Source organism: Microcebus murinus, chromosome 3, assembly GCF_040939455.1.
Source record: "Microcebus murinus isolate Inina chromosome 3, M.murinus_Inina_mat1.0, whole genome shotgun sequence".
Classification (NCBI taxonomy): domain Eukaryota; kingdom Metazoa; phylum Chordata; class Mammalia; order Primates; family Cheirogaleidae; genus Microcebus; species Microcebus murinus.
In genome coordinates this window covers 6805301-6825847 of record NC_134106.1, presented here as the reverse complement: position 1 = coordinate 6825847, position 20547 = coordinate 6805301, and the positions used below count along the sequence as shown (strand labels likewise).

General features: G+C 51.7%; 1 protein-coding gene across 2 annotated transcripts in view; it reads right to left on the bottom strand.

The window, feature by feature from the left end:
- Window positions 1-20547, bottom strand: part of ASAP2 (ArfGAP with SH3 domain, ankyrin repeat and PH domain 2) — a 179906-nt gene that overhangs the window by 3306 nt on the left and 156053 nt on the right. Inside the window, exons 17-27 of one of the 2 annotated variants that reach the window (XM_012785687.2) lie at window positions 19538-19727; window positions 17282-17367; window positions 15951-16066; window positions 14825-14892; window positions 13315-13428; window positions 10737-10989; window positions 8150-8284; window positions 6022-6187; window positions 1278-1327; window positions 765-856; window positions 213-335 (exon numbers count right to left, since the gene is read on the bottom strand). In XM_012785687.2, the coding sequence (XP_012641141.2) occupies window positions 213-335; window positions 765-856; window positions 1278-1327; window positions 6022-6187; window positions 8150-8284; window positions 10737-10989; window positions 13315-13428; window positions 14825-14892; window positions 15951-16066; window positions 17282-17367; window positions 19538-19727 (1393 nt within the window). The remainder of the gene's footprint in view (window positions 1-212; window positions 336-764; window positions 857-1277; window positions 1328-6021; window positions 6188-8149; window positions 8285-10736; window positions 10990-13314; window positions 13429-14824; window positions 14893-15950; window positions 16067-17281; window positions 17368-19537; window positions 19728-20547) is intronic. The other variant, XM_012785690.2, reaches the window with a different exon arrangement.

The window sequence follows — 20547 nt, the reverse complement described above, 5'->3', positions numbered from 1 at the left end:
ATCAGGCCTACTGAGAAGTGGGCATCCACGGCAGAAGAGACACCGAAGGAAGCTAAGGGCCAGAGTGGCTGGTGGCCTGAAGACTGAACGGTGGCACCAGGACTGAACCGCTCAGACCGAGAAGACCTCACCTGTGAGCAGGTCTGTCCAGCCACGTGGGCAGGAATGCAGCTCAGCCCCTGAGGAGCCTCCCAAACCCAACCCCGACTCACCCACCACTCCTGGTCCTCCTCCCCGTCGACGATGATCACATCCCCCTCGGAGAAGGTCAGCTCGTCTGGGTTGTCGGCTACACAGTTATAGAGTGCTTTGACCCGCTTGGGCTTCAGCTTGGTCTGTGTCAGGAGCGGAGAGAGGCACAGGTCAGCGTGGCAGGAGGCCTCAGCTGCTGGGGCAGAGAACTGGCCCACTCTGGTGCAGCTGGTCTCAGGAGTCCCGGCCTGGGCGTGGGAAGCCCATGATTGCCACAGGGGGGCAGGTCAGTGCAGCTCGGGAGCCAGGAGAAGATGGGGAGGCTCCCGGCGGAGCAGAAAGGGAAGAGCTGGGGAACAGCCAGGCCTGGTGCTCATGGCAGTTTTGTCCCGAAGCTGTACTGAGACGCCACGCCCACCAGCTGCCTAGACCCAAGCAGCCAGATACCAGAACGAAGACCCCTGCCCTGCTGCAACTGGGGGGACGACGGGGGTGGGGGTGGGGGGAGATCTGTTTCCCCTGTGCCCTCCTGGCCAGAGCAGAGGGGCAGGAAAGGAGGCTCGTCCACTTACTGCCTGCGACTTCCTGGGCATGGGTGCAGGAGGCTGCAGGACCACGGCGTTGGACAGAGGACCCAGAGCATCTGTTCCAGAGAGGTCCACTGCTTTAGGGCAAAAATGAAGCAACTTTGCAAGATGTCTCATCAATCATAAACATGAGATGTAAACAATAAATATAAAAAAAGCCAGAGAGTCTTATCTAAAAGCAGATTGCCAGATGTTGAGGGAAAAGTCCCCTCAAAGCCAAGAATCTTCTGTGCCCAGTGGAGTGCAAGGTGGGTAAGTGTCCCAAAGTGAGTTAGGTGTCACCTGGGGCCTCCGCCAGCGCCCCCGTCAGCAGGAGGGGGCGGGAATGAGGAGCCCAGCCGCAAGCTGCTCGGGAGCAGCGTGTCAGAGGCTGAGGCGGGCTGGGGCCACACGGAGGGGGCTGGGCCCTCCCTCCACACTGACCACCCGGCTGGGAACAGCCCCCGGGAGCCCCACAGGCTAAGCAGAAACAAACCCAGCCCCAAATTAAATAATTACCATGTCCTCTCGGTTGGCCTTTGTTGATCAGTGGAGTCGGCTTGTCGGCCCTACAAAAGAAGGGAAAAACAGACTTACTACTACCCGTCACCTGCCCCTAGCGCATCGCTGTTAGTGCGCGAGCTGACTTCCTCAACTGCCAATTCAGCTCACTTTTTATGGAAAAAGGAGGAATGGGAGGTCCTGACCCTATAACCAGGGTACACTGTCCATGTGGGACCCTGGCCAAGGACCAGGGTCCAGGGCTAGAAGCTAGACACTAGCCATGGGCTCTGCCCCCCCCCCCCCCCCGTTTGCTCAGCCCCTTCCCTGCTTAGGAAGGGCGGATCTTAACCTCAGGCCCAGAAGGCTCTGCCAGGACCTGCCCAAGCACCACTGAACAGTGTGGCCTGTGCCTCTGTGGGCCCTGCTGCTGGGACCTGATGTGACTGGCCACAGGCTCAGCACATTCCAAGGCCCCAGGGTAGAAACACACAGGTAAAGGAGCGGTTCTCAGGGCTGACAGGTGGGGTCTATCAAATTCAGACCTGCCGTCTGGTTGACCTGGCTAAGTGTGTTCCAGAGAGTTGGCACTTCCATCTGTAAAAGGTGTTGAGTGACACCAGGTCTGTCAACTCTTGAAAAAGGGGCAATGCCACATGTCTGTGAGGTGCTGAGAGAGGAGCTCTCCAGTCCCCTGGTGGGTCTTACTGGGTGTACAACAACGCACCAGTGTGTTCCCTTAGAAACAAACTCCACTGGGAGCTGACAACACGATTCCACCCGTCCTCATCTGTCCTGGACATACTCTAACCTCACTTGCTCTTCCCTGCCCCACCTCTCCTTGCACCTGCTCTTCCCTGCCCCACCTCTCCTTGCACTAAAACCAGGTAAGACCGTGCTAGGAGGAAACTCATCCAGCAGCCCCAGCCAGAACTCCTCTGACAGCCAGGAAGGCAGAGAGGTCTGAGTGGCTAGAAAGAGTGCACCCCAAACCCTGCACTGACAGACCCCTGCCTCTGTTCTCAGAGCTCCCTCTGGGTGCTGGGGGACTGTTCCTTATCCAGAACTTCAACACATCACTTGATCTCTTGAAAAACAATAGCTTGGAAAGAGCAAATCCAAGGGTGTGGTACGGAAAGAGGGAAGAAAGATGATAAGAGGTGAGGGCATATTCATTAAGATAATTTAATAACCAATTATATTTCTATATGCTGTTAAAGAACAGGAAGGCACAGATATGTGTGTTATATTTTATTTTATTTTATTTTTTTTTTATTTTTTTTTTTTTTTGAGACAGAGTCTCGCTTTGTTGCCCAGGCTAGAGTGAGTGCCGTGGCGTCAGCCTAGCTCACAGCAACCTCACACTCCTGGGCTCAAGCAATCCTTCTGCCTCAGCCTCCCGAGTAGCTGGGACTACAGGCATGTGCCACCATGCCCGGCTAATTTTTTATATATATATATCAGTTGGCCAATTAATTTCTTTCTATTTATAGTAGAGACGGGGTCTCGCTCTTGCTCAGGCTGGTTTTGAACTCCTGACCTTGAGCAATCCGCCCGCCTCGGCCTCCCAAGAGCTAGGATTACAGGCGTGAGCCACAGCGCCCGGCCTGTGTGTTATATTTTAGAAAGTTATCTTGCAAACCAGTGTTTTAAAAGTTCTGGGAGTCTTCGAGTTCAAAGTGACAGATTAAAGTACATTTACTTCTACTTCCTCCCAAGGAAGAGGATTTTTAAAAAATAAACCAAAAGGAACAAAGAGAATAGGAAAAAAATGTTGGAAGCTAGAAAGGGGAGGAAGATCACAGTCCAGCCAGCTGATCTCAGGAGGGGCCCCTAGGCCAGCAGTGAGGCAGCCCGAAATGCTGCCATTTGCCCTGCACAGGAAGTGGGGGGAAAAGCAGAGCAGTAAACAGAAGGACTAGTCTGATGTCTGTTTACGAAGCTACTGAATTCCTCCCCTTCTCTGAATAGCCCAGCCTCTGCCTTACCCCCAACCCTACTAAAGACCAGAAGTTTCTATGCGTGGAGAGTGTAAAACAGAGGGTTCTGGACTGGGGGATGCCAGGTGCAGGTGTTGGGAGTATCTTGCACAGCAGAGGGACTAAGCAAAAGTTTAGCTTTATTTCTCTACTCAACTCCCAGAAAACTTAGGTCCTTCAGACAAGAGACTAGAAGACTATTCTCTAAAAAATCCGAGTTATCCAAGAGAAAAAATGGCACAAATGCAGCTGGGTGTGGTGGCTCAACACCTGTAATCCTAGCACACTGGGAGGCCAAGGTGGGCAGACTGATCAAGGTCAGGAGTTCGAAACCAGCTTGAGCAACAGTGAGACCCCCATCTCTACTAAAAATAGAAAGAAATTAATTGGCCAAATAAAATTATATAGAAAAATTAGCCGGGATGGTGGCCTGTAGTCCCAGCTACTCAGGAGGCTAAGGCAGGAGGATGGCTTGAGCCCAGGAGTTGGAGGTTGCTGTGAGCTAGGCTGACGCCATGGCATTCTAGCCTGGGCAACAGGGTGAGACTGTCTCAAAAAATGAAAAAAAAAAAAGACCCAAATGCGGACTCCCCCGACCAAATGGCCCAACCAGACCACGGCACAGTGAGCCCACACTGGCCACCCTGGCCAGCGTCTGCGAGTTCACAACGCCTCCCCTGAAGCAGGGACAGAGCAACTTGGAGCAGATTTACAGGGAGACGCTTCTAACATACAGGTGAAGACAACATGGAAGAAACACACCACGCAGAAAAGCAAAAACTAAAACAAACACACCCAACATTACTGTTCTCAGAGAGAATAGATAAGAAAAATGGTCTCATGAGACAAAAAGAGGATGATGCTATGAAAGGAATTTAACTTGAGAGTTAGTTATTGTATCAGAGTAAGCATGAAAAAGACTCAATAAAAGAACTAGAAGATAAAAATCTAGAAAATCTCTCAGATCTTTAAAAGAGGCAAGCAACAAAGCAGGAGTGGACAGGAGAAGGTGGCAGAAGGCCAGAGGACATTCCCTGGCCACAGGCCGGCGTGTGACCGCCCAGCAGGCCTCCCTGCCCACTGCCTCTCCCCCTGCAGAAGGAACCCTGGGCCCGGGGTGTGAAGATGGTGGGTCAGACGGCAGATGGGGGCTGGGTCCACCTTTGGGACTAGGGTCAACCAAGAACAGGTGCGCTGAACTCAGGGTGGGCAGCACGCCACCTTCCCAGCGTTGAAGCGCGGAGGCTCCAGGGCTGTCAGAGCAGTGAGGTGACACCAGTAAAAAGAGAAATGATGACACGTTCACAGGAAAGACCAAGGGGTCTGACTTTTGAAGAGCAAGAATTATATTAAAACAGAGAACAGAAAAAAAAACAAAAACCAAAAAACACACAACTTAAGGCAATACAAAAACATCAGTGAAATTTCTCAGAACCGAAGACTGCAGTTTGTACACCAAGAGGCTCCGGCGTCTGCCCGGCAGCACGGACGGAAACAGCCACGCTGCAGAGCCAGCAGGGAGAGGGCCATCGAGTGGCTGGGGACAAGTTGGCCTGAGGGCACCACGGAGGGCACGTCGGGGAGGGTGGCCTGACTGCAGCGTCCAAGCTGCGTGGGTGAGGAAGGCATTGTGGCGGGAAGTCAGAGCTCGGCACCCGAGGGGGTCCTGGAACTGGAGCGAGACCCGAGTAGGGAGAGGAGGCGGGGTGGGAGGTCTGTCCATAAGGAGAACTGATCAAGTAAGTAAATCTGGGAGCCGGATTTCTCACCCACAGAAGTTACAAGTGCAGAAAATATTAGAATAAGCCCCATGGTGACTGTACAACACTGCCCCCAAATTCTTTACTGAGGTTGGATGTGACTCCCTCTGCCACTCCACAGTCCTCTGTGCCCCCGGCGGCATCCAGCTCTGTCACTGACCAAGAACAGATGGCAGAAATAACGGTGTGCCCGTTGCCAGGGCTAGGCCTGTCTCTGGGGACTTGTCTTGGACCCAGCCTCCATGCGGTGAGGAAGCCCACGCCACATGGAGAGGCCACACACGTGTCGGTATTCCAGCCAGCAGCCCAGCGTCAACCACCAGACACGCGGAGGGCAGAGACCTCCCACAGTATCAGTCCCCACCGACGAGTCACCTCCTGTGTGGAACTACCCTGCCTTTCAGTCTTTTCAGAGGGCCTGGCAGGAGCAGTGACACTCCACCTAGCACCCAGAGCTTGGCCCCTAAGTACCATTTCCTCTAAAATGCACCATTTCCCACCATGAAGATCCGGAAGAAGAGCCATGCATCGCATCTCTCTGCAATAAAGGGCATTATTTGGACAAATGGCTAAACTTGAATTGGGTCCAAGGCATCCATGTTAATTTCCTGATTTTGCTGGTGGAAGTGTGTTTGTGTAGAAGAACGTCCCCGTTTGCAGGAAATCTACGCCTTGCACTGCAGAGGGTCTGTGTTCCAGATAACCTTGCCCGTGAGCAGCAAGGAGGCTTGAGGGTCCCATGTCTTGAGGACTTTACCTCAAAAAATCCCAGTTCTAAATTCATTAAGTGGATTTAAGATGCACGTTTGTAAGAAATTTTTTATAGTTTAAAAATTCTTGATGAATTGAGGCCTGATGAATTAGTTTTAGGTGACACCTGTCTTCACATGTTACAGCAGCAGGAACACGGGGTTACAAGTGTTCTACGGCAACCTCAGCAGGTGAAGTTATAAGGCCACTGCCATCTGGAAGCTCCCTGCACGCAAGGTGCGGGGGCGGGCCACCTGGCCAGGCGCGGCTTACCCGGGAGCAGGCTTCTTCTGCGGGAGGCGGCTGGGCGGCTGTGGGGGCAGAGGCGGGGGCTTGCTCTGCGAGCCCACGGGCTGGGTGGCCTTGCTCGGCTGGCTCAAGGCTTCTATCACGCTGGGCGTCTTGGCTACGGGAGGAGGCGGCGTGGGTGTCAGGGGATCTGCGGAGAGAAAATGAGAGAACGCAGGGGTCAGTCCCAGGGCTTCCCCCTCCAGCCTTCTCCCTGGAGGCCTCTTTCTATTGCTATTTCCTAAGGAAAAACCTGCCGCTGCTTCCTTGCTGATTTTCAGAAAACCGTATTATTGAGGAAGGGGCAAAGAGTCCTTTCCAAACTAACAAGCAAGCTGCAAGTCTAAAGTCACAGTGAAGATTTTTCTATTAGCCAGTGAGTACTTCCTCAGCTAGAATTCCCTGTCGGGAAGCCAGCACAGCCTCCTGCTCTCGGCCCTAGGAGGACGCAGGTGGGCTGCCTCTGCTGGGGCCCAGGGCCTCCTAGGGCCACTCTTTCCCCTCGGCTGTCCTGTGGCCAGAGGGAGCAGCTGACTTAGCAAACGCCCCACAATCTGTGAAGTGCGCAGGGCAAAGAGGTTTATGGTCATCCCTGTCGCACAGGTGAGGCGCTGAGGCTGCAAGAGGTGAGGGGACCTCACCCAGGGTGACGAAGCTGGTAAGAACTGGAGCAAGGCCAAGTCTCTTCCCCCAGTCTCTTCCCTCTCCGATGAGCATTAAAGCCCTCTCTGAGTGTCTGGTCATCAACCTGTGTCCTTGTTAGAAGTGGCAATCTGCCTCAGGACGGGAGCTAACACACAAGGGTGGGCTCCTCCCTGCTGGGACAGCTGCCAGGGAGGGACTAGGGTGGGAGAAAACAAAGGGATCCAGTTAGAGTCTGTCTCTTCTTTTTTCTTTTTTTTTTTTTTTTTTTTTTTTTTTTGAGACAGAGTCTCACTTTGTTGCCTAGGCTAGAGTGAGTGCCGTGGCGTCAGCCTAGCTCACAGCAACCTCAAACTCCTGGGCTCAAGCGATCCTTCTGTCTCAGCCTCCCAAGTAGCTGGGACTACAGGCATGAGCCACCATGCCCGGCTAATTTTTTCTGTATATATTAGTTGGCCAATTAGTTTCTTTCTATTTATAGTAGAGACGGGGTCTCGCTCTTGCTCAGGCTGGTTTCGAACTCCCGACCTCGAGCAATCCGCCCGCCTCGGCCTCCCAGAGAGCTAGGATTACAGGCGTGAGCCACCGCGCCCGGCCTTCTTTTTTCATTCTTCTTTCCTTTTTCCATTTTAAAGGAAAAGTCAGAAGGCAGATTCTAGCACAAAAATCCAGTCCCAGGGACATCAAATAGAGAGGCAGGAAAGTGGGCTCTGGCCACTGTGCGCCCCCCTGGCTGTTCTGCGTGGCCATCCTCGACCTCCTAGCACAGCATCCCTGGCTCTGCTGCAGTGCACACCCCACGCTCCCTGTGCCTGGGCCACGCTGCTCTCTATTTTAACTGATTCTAAGGAAGCTACAAGGAGCTCGCCCTGGGAAGGCTCATGCTTTGGAAGCTATAGAAGCCCGAGATGCTGGGCTCCTCCCCTGGAGCTGATACAGCAGGCGACAGGGCAGCATCCGGGGCTTCTTCCACTGATATGGAAAAAGAAAAAAAAAAAAAAAAAGACACCCTGGCTCTGCGCTTTGGAGAAAACCCTCTTCCTAAAAACCTCTTCCTGCAGGTCCCCTCCCCAAGGTTTTGGAGACTTTCAACCACCTGTTGACATTGAAAAAAAACACATGCTAGATTATGAACCAAAGGACTGTCCCCAAATATTGAAAATCACCAATGGCCAAAGGAAAAGGAGACTCCAGGGTAGTGCATAAAGGAGGAAATGCTGCTAAAATGTTTTAGAAGACAGAGGAAGGGAGCTACCTTGGGGTGCGGTGGGGGGGGCAGACGGGAGTCTGAAGCTGGGGGAGGAAGTGGCTGGAAGAGCCACGGGTGGCCACACAGCGCCGCGCACCCGACACGTGCCTGAGCCAAGTGTGTAGCCCCGTGGCTCTCTCCCGGTGCGGCTGCTGAGGACGCCCCCCTGCCATCCAGATCTACAAAGCCCACAGGCAAGGAAGGAAAAAGAAAAAAACGTACTGGTAGATGTCACTCGAAGAGGGGGCAGCGGTGGATGGACAGCTGGCGGATCTGACGAAGATCGCTGCCGGCTTCCACCGTCCACACTTACAGAGTTTGTCTTCCACAGGGTGTTAGGTGAGGAGGCTGTCTGAACTAAACCCACACGCACACGCATGCACACACACACATGCACGCACACACATGCACATACACAGAACAAAAACAGAAACAAAACACTGCGTTATTGATCCTCTCCCTTGTGAAATGGTCACTATGACCCTTCTAGAATAGTAAACAAGATGAACTTTTTAATCCTTGTCTGTGGTATCTGGAAGACAGATACTGATACACCCTAAACCAGACATGCTTCAGGGAATATTCCCAGCTGGCTTTCTCAATCTGACTGTGAAATTTAAAAGTTCTTGATTTTATTACTCAAATATATTGTTTTTTGGTTTTTTTGGGGGGGGGGCAAACCACGGGGCTTTATTATACACTCGTGGATGAGGTTCTGGGGTCCCAAGAGAGGGGGGCCCCAGAAGTCGCCCTCAAAGATAAATATTGTTTGAAGAGGGAAATAAATAGCCATCACGATCTCTCCCTAGCATTGCACCGGAGCACAGGGAAGTTCTGCTCCTCTCTGTCCCTCCACCGAGTCTTCCCCGTGTCCCTGCCATGCCAGGAGCAGCAACCCACTCCCAGCCCATGCTGGTGCAGAGAAGGGCAGATGACACCAGGTAGGGTTAGGTGACCCACAAAAGAGAAAGCATTTTCCCGGTTACAAGTCCTTCCTCTGCCTCACAAAGCTCCAAGCTCGGGTACATGGGGCCCAGGTGTAAGGTGTGACTCCATGTCAGAGCTGGGCACAGCCCATGTGGAGGCTGGGACTGGAAATGAGAGGGGCGCGCACCCTCCCAGGGCCTGGCCACTGGGTCCAGAGGAAGCCTTCGCACTCTCCCACGGCAAGCAAGGTCTGCCTCGAAGTGCAGGGCTGAGCATGTGGGAATTCCGTCCTAGACCATAGGCCACACGGGAGCGGGGATGGGGGGGGGAGGTAAGAGGTACAATCTATTAATACGTCTTTGAAAGAAGACCTGAAGCTAGAAGGAAGAATGGCAAAAGAGAGAAGAAAAAAAAATCAAAACCCTCCAATTCCAAGACTTCATTCAGGAAACCCAGACATGAAGATGAAGAGCTCACCGTGGCTTTTCCATGACCCAGAGCAAAATAAAATCCCTCCTCATGTGACACACACAATCAGTAGAAGCCACTACTGGAAATGAAGATGACCACACCAGGCTGACCCTCAGCCTTACAGAATTAACGCCCGTCTACAGGACTCGGGAGGAGGAGGGTGGCAGGGAGCAGGCGGCAGCTGTGGGGCTTGATCTTGCAGCTGCCTCCTCGCTCAGGGACAAGGCCGGACACTGTCTGGGTGCGGGGTGTGTGGGGCACTGAGCAAGCTGGTTTCTGGGCCTGCCCTTGGCAGGTTTGCTCCTGAGGTGTGTGATTCAGTAACAGGTTTACCATCACTCTCTGAGCCTCCGTGAGGGACCAGCACAGAGCTGTGGGGGCGGGTCTTGGAGACACCCAGGACGGCAGGGGAAGAGGGGCCAGCCACACATGCAGCGGGATGGCTGCAGCCATCTGTGCACCCCTCGAGCCAGGTCTCCCGGCCACCACTACCGTGACTCACTTGCCCTCCCCTCCCGGCTATCAGATGCTGCATAAGCACGACACGGACAGCAGCTGCAGCAGCCACAGCGCTGGACACCATGCTCCTCCTGGGGGCTCTCGGCCTTCCTAGGCCACCCCTCAACAAAGCCGGAGCAGCCCCTCCTTCACATGGGAGACCCTGAGGGCCACAGGCCACGGCTGGCAGCCCCAGAGCTGAGACAGTCGCTTGCCGGACCTGCTTCAGAGAGCACAGTGGCCAGCTGGTCTTCAGGACTGGACAAATTATTCAGCTTTGGGAGCTTCAGTTTCCATATTTATAAAAACCGAAAATATCACCTGTTGCATCAGACCCTCTGTCCTGACAAAGCAGCTGAGGTGGGGACAGCTCTTTGTTCTTAAGGTAGGATCCACAGGGCCAGCTTCATATTTTACAATCAGGCTGAGCACTGTTCCCTAAATTAGTATCTTTTTATCCTTCATTTCATGGGGATCAGGGATAAGAAATGATTGCAGGTGCCACAAGCTGGCCCAGGTGCAGGCAGAAGGGAAATAAAAAAGGGAAGAACAAAGGCATAGGAGGGGGAGCAAGTAGAGCAAAGTAGAGAAAGGAATGCAGAGGAGATCTGTGGGAGAGCAGCTCCTGGCCCCAGCAGCCCACCATGTTCCCTGGGCTGCCCTGGGGCAGTCCCCACACTACCCAAGCACACAGATGCCACACCTCTGCCTAGAATTAGAATCCAGCCATGAGACTCCACCACCATCTGGCATCATAAGAATGATGGAATCCCTTTAGGAAGCAATTAGAAAATAAATGCAAAACAAAAGAGCCCAAATGTCACCTAGTTGTGGGTAAAGCAGTGCAAACTTCCAAAGCACAAAGCGAAACAAGACCCTCTGCATTCATAGGGGACAGCTCACATCCTCATACCTTTGCCGACGTTCCGAGGGGGTAGTGGGGGGGCACTGGTGGTGCTGGGGGCTGCAGGCTGGGTGGGAGGTGGGCTGCCGCTTAGGATGGCTCCATAGGTCTCATTCTGCAAGATGCTGGGCACGAAACTCCTCTGCTTGTCCTTGGCAAGGTTTGCAGCATCTCTTGCCAAAGACACGGTGTTAGACTGAAGCTGGTTGGACCCCAGCTGGTAGAAGCTGACAGGCCGGTCCTCCCGCCGGTTGGGGCTGGGCTGCAGAGCAACGTCAGAGCAGAGGTGTGTGAGGTGGAGACACGGTTCTTGGTGCTAGCATTCACTTCTGCGTGGCACAGCACCATTTGAGCTCTCGACTGTTGCATGAGAGCTACAAGATTTAAAACCTCTTGAGTCTTGTAATTGAAAACTCCCTGAAAAAGCCATAATTTACAGACTATAATTCCTTCCCTATTCTGTGAAGGATTTAAAATAAGCTGTTTCATCTTACTAGCCACAGTTACCTCAACCTGGCTCTGCATTCTCTCTTAAGTTCCCCTTCCTAAACATGCTTTCTTGGGTCGGGTGCGGTGGCCAAATAAAAATATATAGAAAAAATTAGCCAGACATGGTGGCGCATGCCTGTAGTCCCAGTTACTCGGGAGTCTGAGGCAGCAGACTGCTTGAGCCCAGGAGTTTGAGGTTGCTGTGAGCTAGGCTGATGCCACAGCACTCTAGCCCAGGCAAAAAAGTGAGACTGTCTAAAAAAAAAAAATTTGTTTAAACATGCTGCCTTATGTCACACCACAGCACAGCTGGCTCTGGCCACCCACCTGCAATCACTCTCCAACACTATATGGCTAATTCAGCAGAGATCAATGCTTTCTTCCCACATGAACAGAAACTCCTGAGGTTCCTCCAAATCAGGGATAGCAAACAGTAGCCTGTGGGCTGCCACCTGTTTTTATAAACAAAGTTTTTATTGGACCACAGCCATGCCCCATCATTTACATATTGCCCACAGCTGCTTTTGAGCCATGCTGGCAGAGCTGTGTTAGTGCAACAAGGACTGGGATACTTTAGGCTCATGAGTCTAAAAATTTTACTACCTGGCCCTTTAAGACTTTGCCCACCCCTGCTCTACCTGAAAGTCATGTATTTTACTGGAACTGGAGGCATGGAATGGAGGTTCAGGTAACTTACATCTAACTCTCATAGCAAACATTCTGATCTTGAGGAAATCACGTCACCTCGCTGACCCACGTTCCTACATTCTCATCTATTATATGGCTCTAACTTTAACTGCTTCTCCAGCGCAGAGCCAGGTGCTTAGCAGGGGGCTGGCACAGCTCAGTATCAGCTGTGACATCCCTCCGCCCCCTCACAGGACCACCCATCTATTCTAGGGTCTGGCCTAATCAACACTCACACGCGGTGCAGGTGTGCAGAACGCAGCAGCCCACAGTGCTCTCACACACCCTTCTAAATTCCAACAAACCACACTCACCACACTCTGCTGGAAATCCAGTGAGGTGGGTGGGCGAGTCCGAGGACGCCAGAGCCCCTGCTCTTGTTCTTTTACTTGGACTCTGCTACCTGCTTTACCACTTGCTTATAAAAGGGAAGGTGAGGCACTTCCCTTTGATGAACAGGCACACTGGGGGCAGGTAGTGTCAAGTTTTCTTTTTGTAAGGCAGGTAAGTATGAAATTAGCTCTTCTCACTTTGACACTGTTTCGTAGTTAACTTTACAGTAATTTCTTACTCTGTGTCCTAAGAAACGTTAAGCATGGACATTAACTGCTCCATGAGCAGGGATAGTCCAGTGGGTTCAGAAATGCCATTGAGACAGTCTTTCTAAAGTCCTACAGTAAAAATTTAAGAAGTTTAAACCACAGAAGTGTTTAACATGGCCTTTCCCACTAACTTCCACACAGAACACGTTCCAGGCATGCGGCTGACACGGAGAGGGAACAGGCCGCAGCTCAGAATGGGGTTTGGAGTCACACTTTGTCTCTCAGCCCTGAGACCCGTGTGAAGGCGGAGACCTTCCTGGGTCCCCCAGGGGTGCGAGGTGGTGACTGTGGTGAGACGGGAGCTGGACAGGAGGTGGGACCCTCGTTCTAGTCCCAGGCTGTCGCTAAACTGTTGCTTCACTCTGGCTGAGCCAAGCTCTCTCTGGAGGCAGCCTCGTCCCTATCTGATAAAGGAAGGGGTTGGACCCAATGAGCTCGAAGGGCTGCTCAATGCGTTCAGCTGAAATTCTTAAGATCAACCAGGGGAACCTGGCTCCTTATAACATGATCCCATAGCAAGTGACCTTCCTCTAAAAGTCACTGGACTCAAAGGCTCTCTCATACTTTTCTTTCATAGCAAAACGTGAGCAGCTGCCTATGAGTACATAATTAACATGTGCAGGAGCTGAGAGCCAGCAGGTAGTCCCGGGAAGGGAAAAACCAAAAACCTACAGAGATCAATGAAAGCAAAAAAGCAAGCTCTATTTTCCACAGAACAGTTTTCTGCCTTAATTACAGACTGGTACCCACCTTTCTCTGAACGGAGCTTATCAAACCCTTTTAACGTGTGGTAGGTAACCGATACAGACCTGCAATTTCTCATCCATGTCATCATCACTTTCATCCAGGTCTTCATGGAGCAATCGCCACTCATATTCAACGTGGACGTGAGAATTAAACCTTCCAGATAAGGCTTGGGTCAGCTGAGGGAACAAAGGGGTGGTCAGAGCTGCTGCTCACGCATTTGGCCACGTGAAGCAGGCACCAACCACGGTGTCCACACAGACGGCCACCGGGCAGCACAGGGAGACGCGCCCAGGGGCAAGCAGCCTGCCTTTGAGCCAAGGCAAACTCGGTGAAATCTCTGGGTGTCAAGTTAATTCCCCTCCCTCTACCTGACTCATAGAGAACCCTGAAACTCAAACCTGGTAAATCCTAGCGAGGGCTTTGTAAACTGTGAAGTGCGGGACACAGGCAAGGGATACAGAGATCTAAAGGGTGACGACCAGCCTGCAGGCATCAACGCTACGCGAGGGCAAGCTCAATCTTGGGAGGATGAGAACGTTCGTTCACTGTTAACCCCGCCTTCTGACCAGCATGAAAGGACTAAGTCCTACACAAAATGACCTGAACGACTATTTTTCCTCAATTCTCTCAAGGCTGGTGGCTGGCCAGTTCCACTCTGGGTGCACAGAAGAGATGTTAATTCATTACACACAATGGGTGTCTTAGGACTTAGGGCTTAATTCTTCCCCATAGCCAGGTGGTGGGTGTGTGACCTTGGGCACATTACTTCACTTTAAGGTGCCTGTTTCCTTATCTGTAAAATGGCGATATCAGTAGAAATGATGTCATAAGGTAGCTATAAAGGTTAAATGAGGTATGGATACACAACACAGTGCACAGAAACGGCACCTGTGACTTATCTTATTACACTTGCACAGCCTTTATTGCTGGTTCTGTTTATGGAGTACTCGCTGTGTGCCAATACAGAGTTCAGCAGTAACTCTCGCCACCACCCTGCACACTGGCATGCCCGACTCTGCCCGGCTCTGCCTTGAGATGCAGAGCAGCCTGGGGAGCGTGCCTGTCCTCCCCCAGTCACAGAGATGGAGCCCCCTGCACGCCCAGGGCCACCTGACCTGGTGGGCTCTTCCCACCGTCCACACTGCCTCTTCTTCTAGAGTAGGAAAGGAAAAGATGGTGCAGAATGACACCCACTGTTTGGTGGGAGGGAACACAGTAAGGAAGCCAGCCTTGCGATGCTGCAAAGTAATGTGCAAAGAGCTTAAGACGCCAGAGAATGGGCAGTGTGGCCGGCCTTGGGCCTCTGCTCGGATTGCCCAGACAATGCCAGTGCTGTCAACGTATCCCACCAGCAAATACCAACCATATTCCACGTCTCACTACGAGGGGCGGCCACCTCCTCTGTAAAGACCTCCCAAGCTGGGCCGATTCTTGGCTGGTCCCGCATAGGACACTGAGATCTGCTCAGTGACACTGGCCAAGGGCTCAGAGCAAACCCTCCCCAAGGAGGACAGGCCCAGCTCACTGTCCAGAAGGGACCCCCTGCCCTGACCACGTGGCACAGAGACTCACCAGCTCCTCACAGTGCTCATGCTTGAGGCGCTTGGCGATGTCCAGCGGTGTCTCTCCTGACTCGTTGGCTAAAAGTCAAGGGCAAGGCAAGGAGGCATTATAGCAAAACCCAGCAAAGGTCTGACATCTAGGGACAATTCACAAAAGGCACAGCAAAGCAGCACTAAATTAAATTGAACCCAATTAATGAAATCTGCACTTAGTTTGACCCAGTGGGACTGAATTTGTCTTACTATTGTATAGAACTGCAGGTGATTATAGAAAGTAAAATTTTAAACAACAAAGTTGAAATAATAGAAATAGAAAATAGAAATAGAAATAAAACTCTTAAAGCAGCCAACTAATTAAAATCAATATCGAAACTGTAAGCTGTCGAATAAAGCAGTTCATCATAAACCTGACCGAAGGCACCGCTAACCTAGTTCCACACATTTGAATGTAGTAAACCTATGTCTTTTTTTGAGCAGTCTATAAATTTGAAATTTTGTACTTTCTTCTAAATGAGTCTCAGTCAATGAGGTTTGATTAATTTAAAATAAGAAGCCTGGCCCTCAAGGAGATATATGCTTTTTTTCCCCTACTCTTAGTCCTCTTTGTTCAATAGTTCTTCAAAAATACTTCCTTATGAGATGGTAACAACCGTGCCTTGGCCATCAGTGTGTCCAGGTTGTCGACAGAGGGAGGAAGGCAGGCTGAGTAAGAATTAGGGTGGATGAGGGGGCAATGGATGGCATATCTATCCAGTGAGCTGTCTAAACCCAGAGGGATGGGACTAAGTCTGGTCTCAGGTGGGGATGAGAAGGTCCACGGTTTGTGAACAGGTTAAAATTCCCAAACCTTGTCCGAATTCACCCAGCATCAGTGATAGCTGCAAGGCCCATCCTTCACCTATCTGTAAAATGCCTGTAAAAGCACCCAAAGTCTGAGAGACAGGTAGGTGAATACTGCCTATCCATGCGGACACTGTGTCAGCCTTGAGGAACAGGCAGGGACAGGCCCCTTCTCCTCAGAGGTGGCCTTTCCTCCTCAGCTCTGACAGGGGTCCGAAGTGCCGGCACTGTTCCAACAGCAGCGTGGGAACCGCAGATGGGGTGGAGGCCAGAGGGCGGCCGGACCCCATGCTCACCTATCTCGATGGAGGCCTTGCCGCGCAGGAGGAGCTTGAGGCACTCGGCGTTGTCCGTCAGGCAGCAGTAGTGCAGGGCCGTGCTGCCTTTGCCCGTCTGTTTATCCAGGTTCCCGCTGGCCGAGAACAGGGACAGGGAAAAGAGAAGGAATAGTGAGTGAGTCACAGGCCCAGGACCAGGGACTGCCCAGCAGGGAACTTGGGTGAGTGAACGGTTTCTCTAAATCATCCCCAAGGGGGGTGCGACATGGGACACACTGTCCATCCCACCAAGTGAGTGCGGCATGGAACCATCATCCCTGCCAGTGTGGACAAGGAGGCCTTGGCACGAGTTGATCAGGGAAATAACAAAGTGATGACAGAAGAGGCCAAAATGAGAGTGCTGAGCAGGGGCGCCAAGGGTGGGACAGTGCACCCCCCCAGGCCAGCCCGGAACCCCAGCCTCCTTCCTGCTCCATGGGCCATGCCCAGAGCCACTGTGCCCCGCTGGGCTGGACGCAGGGCCTCAGGAAGCCTGCATGACTCACCCATCCTGTCCCACTGAAGGATGGGGCCGAGCCTTTTCCCATCTTATTATTTGATACTCCTGCTGGGAGGGGAAAAGCTGCTTTTTTCCAAAGTCCTGAGTCCCAAGGCTCAGGTTCTGAGCCTATTTGCCCTGGAACTACCTTCAGAAAACAGGCTGAGGGGGCATCTTGAGAAGATTTTCAAAAGTTCTTCCAAAGCAAAACAAAACCAGTTATATAAAAAAGGTGCTCATGCTTGGCAGACGTGAGACGAGCCCTGGAGAGCAGACTGTGCCGGGGACCCGTGACCACCCTCTGCACAGGTGCGATCCTCGCCCTGTCCTCTGTGAGTTGGGCCTCATGCTGCCCAAGCACAGTGTCTTGAGCAGCAGAGGAGAGGTCTGAGGGAAGTAAAGACCTGCATGGTAGCCACTGTCCTAAGCCAGAGATCTTGAACCAAAACACTGGATGATGGGCATTTTGTTTTAGGTCAAGAAGTTGTGTTTATACTTTGATTAGAAATGGCCATTTACTTCCCTCAGAATGCAGCAGCACCTCTATCTACTTGTTGTCTCCCTGAGCCCAGACACTAGAAGTTGGATCTTGCAGATACCACCAAGGGTTTCTATTCTCACACTCCAGGGCTTTTTTAGGATTGCCACGGAACAACCCACAGCTGGCAGCACTTTCTCTTTCCAATAATTCCTGTTTAGATCTGGGAAGATTCTCCTGGCAACACAACTAAAGCAAAGCAGCAGCATCTGATTTCTTTTTAGAAATACCAAGGAATAGAAACAAACCTCCCCTTAATTTTAGAACACCTACCTGTTCTGAACTAAAAAGTCTACAATGTGGAGAGAAGTCCGATCCACAGATCTGACTGCGAGGTGCAGGGCTGTTTCATCTGGCTCCTGAAAACCAAAGACATTCCAGAATTCTAACAGAAGCTTTTGTGTCCAACACAAGTGAAATCGTGTATCTGTCTTCCAGAAGTTTTTTATTCTTTCCTTCAAGACACTTATCGCAGGCCAGGCACAGTGGCTCACACCTGTAATCCCAGCACTTTGGGAGGCTGAGGCAGGAGAAAAGCTTGAGCCTAGGAGTTCAAAACTTCAGTGAGCTATAATGGCACCACTGCACTCCAGCCTGGGTGATAGAGTGAGATCCAGTCTCTTAAAAAAAACCCTGAAAAACAACCTATCTCTAAGATATATAAAGCCTCTTTAATCTCCACGCAAACTCTCTGCTCTTGGGCACACGTAATTTAGAGATTGGTTCTATTTCTCCTTACTCCACAGGAAATAAATGAGAGACTCAGGGTTTCACTTCAAAGTCCTCACAGTCAATGCGTCCCCATCTCAGCATCAATAGCACGAGGGACTGCCTGCAAGAAGAGTCTTGTTCAAAGAACCCAGGAAGGTGCCCCAGCCTTCTATGCTCCAATCCCTTTTCTTGTTCCCCAAGCAAACAGAAACGTATGTTTCTCAAGTAGGCTTAAAGTTTTTCATTCTACACTTACAGATAAGGCTGTGAATGCTAATACCTGTACTGTCTTCAATTCATACCAGGGGTATGTGACCATCACTGCCTTTTCTGAAAGTGTGTTAGGCAGGTGAGGGAGAGGAGACAAATGAGAGTTGCTTCAGGTGGGTAGGCGGGTGAGAGAACTGGAGGGCCAGAAAGAGTCATAGGACAGGAGATGGAGGCAGAAGCAGGCAGCTCCTACCCCGCCTGCACAGACCCCTGGCAGTGCTGAGCACACTCTGCCCTGGACTGCCTCGCATGAGTCCTCTCTAGAGAGCAGGGGACAGCAGGCCCATCCCACACATGTGTGTCTGTCACCAGGGAGAAGATCCTGCTGCCCTAAAGTGCCCCTGCCCAGGATGCCTGAGAGGACACAGCAGAACCCCATGATGTCCTGGATTGCAAACACAACAGCCCCACACAGCAAGCTCTGTGGATAAGGGGCGAGCCCGGGCCTGAGGTCAGGAAGTTGCAGGGGGCCGAGTGTGTGTCCACAGGGCCTTTGTGTGCAAGAGTCAGAAGACATGCCAACCCCTTTGGTGCCGGCAGCTCACTGTGGACCCACGCCTGACAGTAATGCTCACCCTCGCAAGAGAGTTCCCTCCAGAAGAGGGGGTCTCTCCCTGCTCTGTTCCCTTGAGCTCCAGGGAGCGACTCCCCCAGAGCTCTCCTCCTCGGGGACTGACACGGAGCCTGACTGCACGGGGCTGCCCACAGAGGCTCAGGGCTCAGGCTAAACCTGGTCATGGAAGATGGGCTCCTTTCCGGCTACCTGGGCTTCTGAGAAGACACCTTCCCCTCCACCCCAGGAGGGGCCTTCTTTCCAGAGCTGGTGGTACAGTTTGGTAAAATAAAAAGTTTCAGTTAGACAGGAGGAGAAAGTCCTGGAGATCACTGCACTGCACAGTGACTACAGTTAGTAATAACGTAGATTTCAAAATTGAGTAGACTTTAAATGTCTTAGCATGAAAAAACGATGAGTATGTGAGGTGATGGATATATTAATTAGTTTGATGTAATCATTCCACAAGGGAGACAGAGCAGAACATCACATTATACCCCATAAATACATATAATTACTGTTTGTCCGTTAAAGAAAACAACCCTGATTTCTTCTGACAGAACTTAGTGCTATCTTCTTCCAGAGAATTACACGGCTTTAAAAAAAAACAACATTTCTTTTCTTTTCTTTTTTTTTTTTGAGACAGGTTCTTGCTCTGTCACCCAGGCTGGAATGCAGTGACATCATCATAGCTCACTATAGTCTTGAACGCCTGGGCTCAATCGATCCTCCTGCCTCAACCTCCCAAGTAGCAGGGACTACAGGTGTGTCCTACTGCACCTGCCTAATTTTTAAATTTTTTGTAGGGATGGAAGTCTCAATATGTTGCCCAGGCTGGTTTCAAACTCCTGGCCTCAAGCTATCCTCCCACCTCAGCCTCCCAAAGTGCTGTGATTATAGGCGTGAGTCGCTGCACCTGGCCAGCATTTCTAATTACAATGCCCCACCCCCACCATGGTTTCCCCTCTCTTTCCTTTGAAAGAAAGGACTCTTACATGTCCATTGGCCAGTGGGATTTTTTCCGTAAGATCCACGCCATCAGCATAGGCTTGGAGTAATCCAAAAATATCTCTTGTCTTGACGGCCTCACAAAGGCTGTGAAGCTTCACCGTGTTGTCTGCATGCTTTTTCCTCGCGTATCTTCTCTCGATGTACTTGGCCATGATGTAGTCCTTTCTTGCATTCCTGAAACCAAACGTAATTGCCTTTTAATTCACCAAGGGCCTCTACTGCACCCACCCTCATGCACCCATCTATGACACTCCAACAAACTCTGCTCCACCCTCCACGTGGGCAGCACTGGCCCTGGAACATGGCGGAGCGGCTGCCACATGGTGCCACTGTTGTACCTGAATTCAATGCAAACCCCGGGGCACCTCTGAGAAGCATCTGAAGTCCTCTAGTTTCCAAGGTGAGAGGCACCAAGGCCTCACACAGGGGCCTGCCCCCGCACTGAGGGGGAGCTGGCTAGAGGGCAGGCCCTGCACTCCTGCAGCCCACCTGAGTCTCTGCCTTGTGTCCCTGCCCCCTCCTGACCTTTAAGCACCTCATACACATCTGCACATCTCTCTCACCCAGTCCCTCTGGCCTGAAATCCAGGTTCTTCCATGGCCATTCCTGGGCTGTCTCCTCCAGGAAGGCCAATGCCTCTGCCCTCGGGGCCCCCCTGCCTGACCTCTGTTCCAACACTCTCCCCCATAGGTTTGCCTGCCGCCTGTCTGCCCAGTGAGCTCCTCAGGAACACAGACAACGTTCTCTCTTTTGCAGGAACTATGTGCCTGCCATAAAGGGCCCCCACTCACTAGATGTCAGATGAAACAAAATGAGATGTCAGTCTTCTTTGTGTTCTATTTTCTGGCTGGTAAGTGGCAGCATGCTCAGACTTGACTTTACCTAAGGAGCATGGGTTCAAATCCACCCCACTACAGACTGACAGTCCAAACTTGAACAGGTACATTATCTCTTTAGGTCTCAAGTTTTTTTATCTGTCAAAACACACACGATT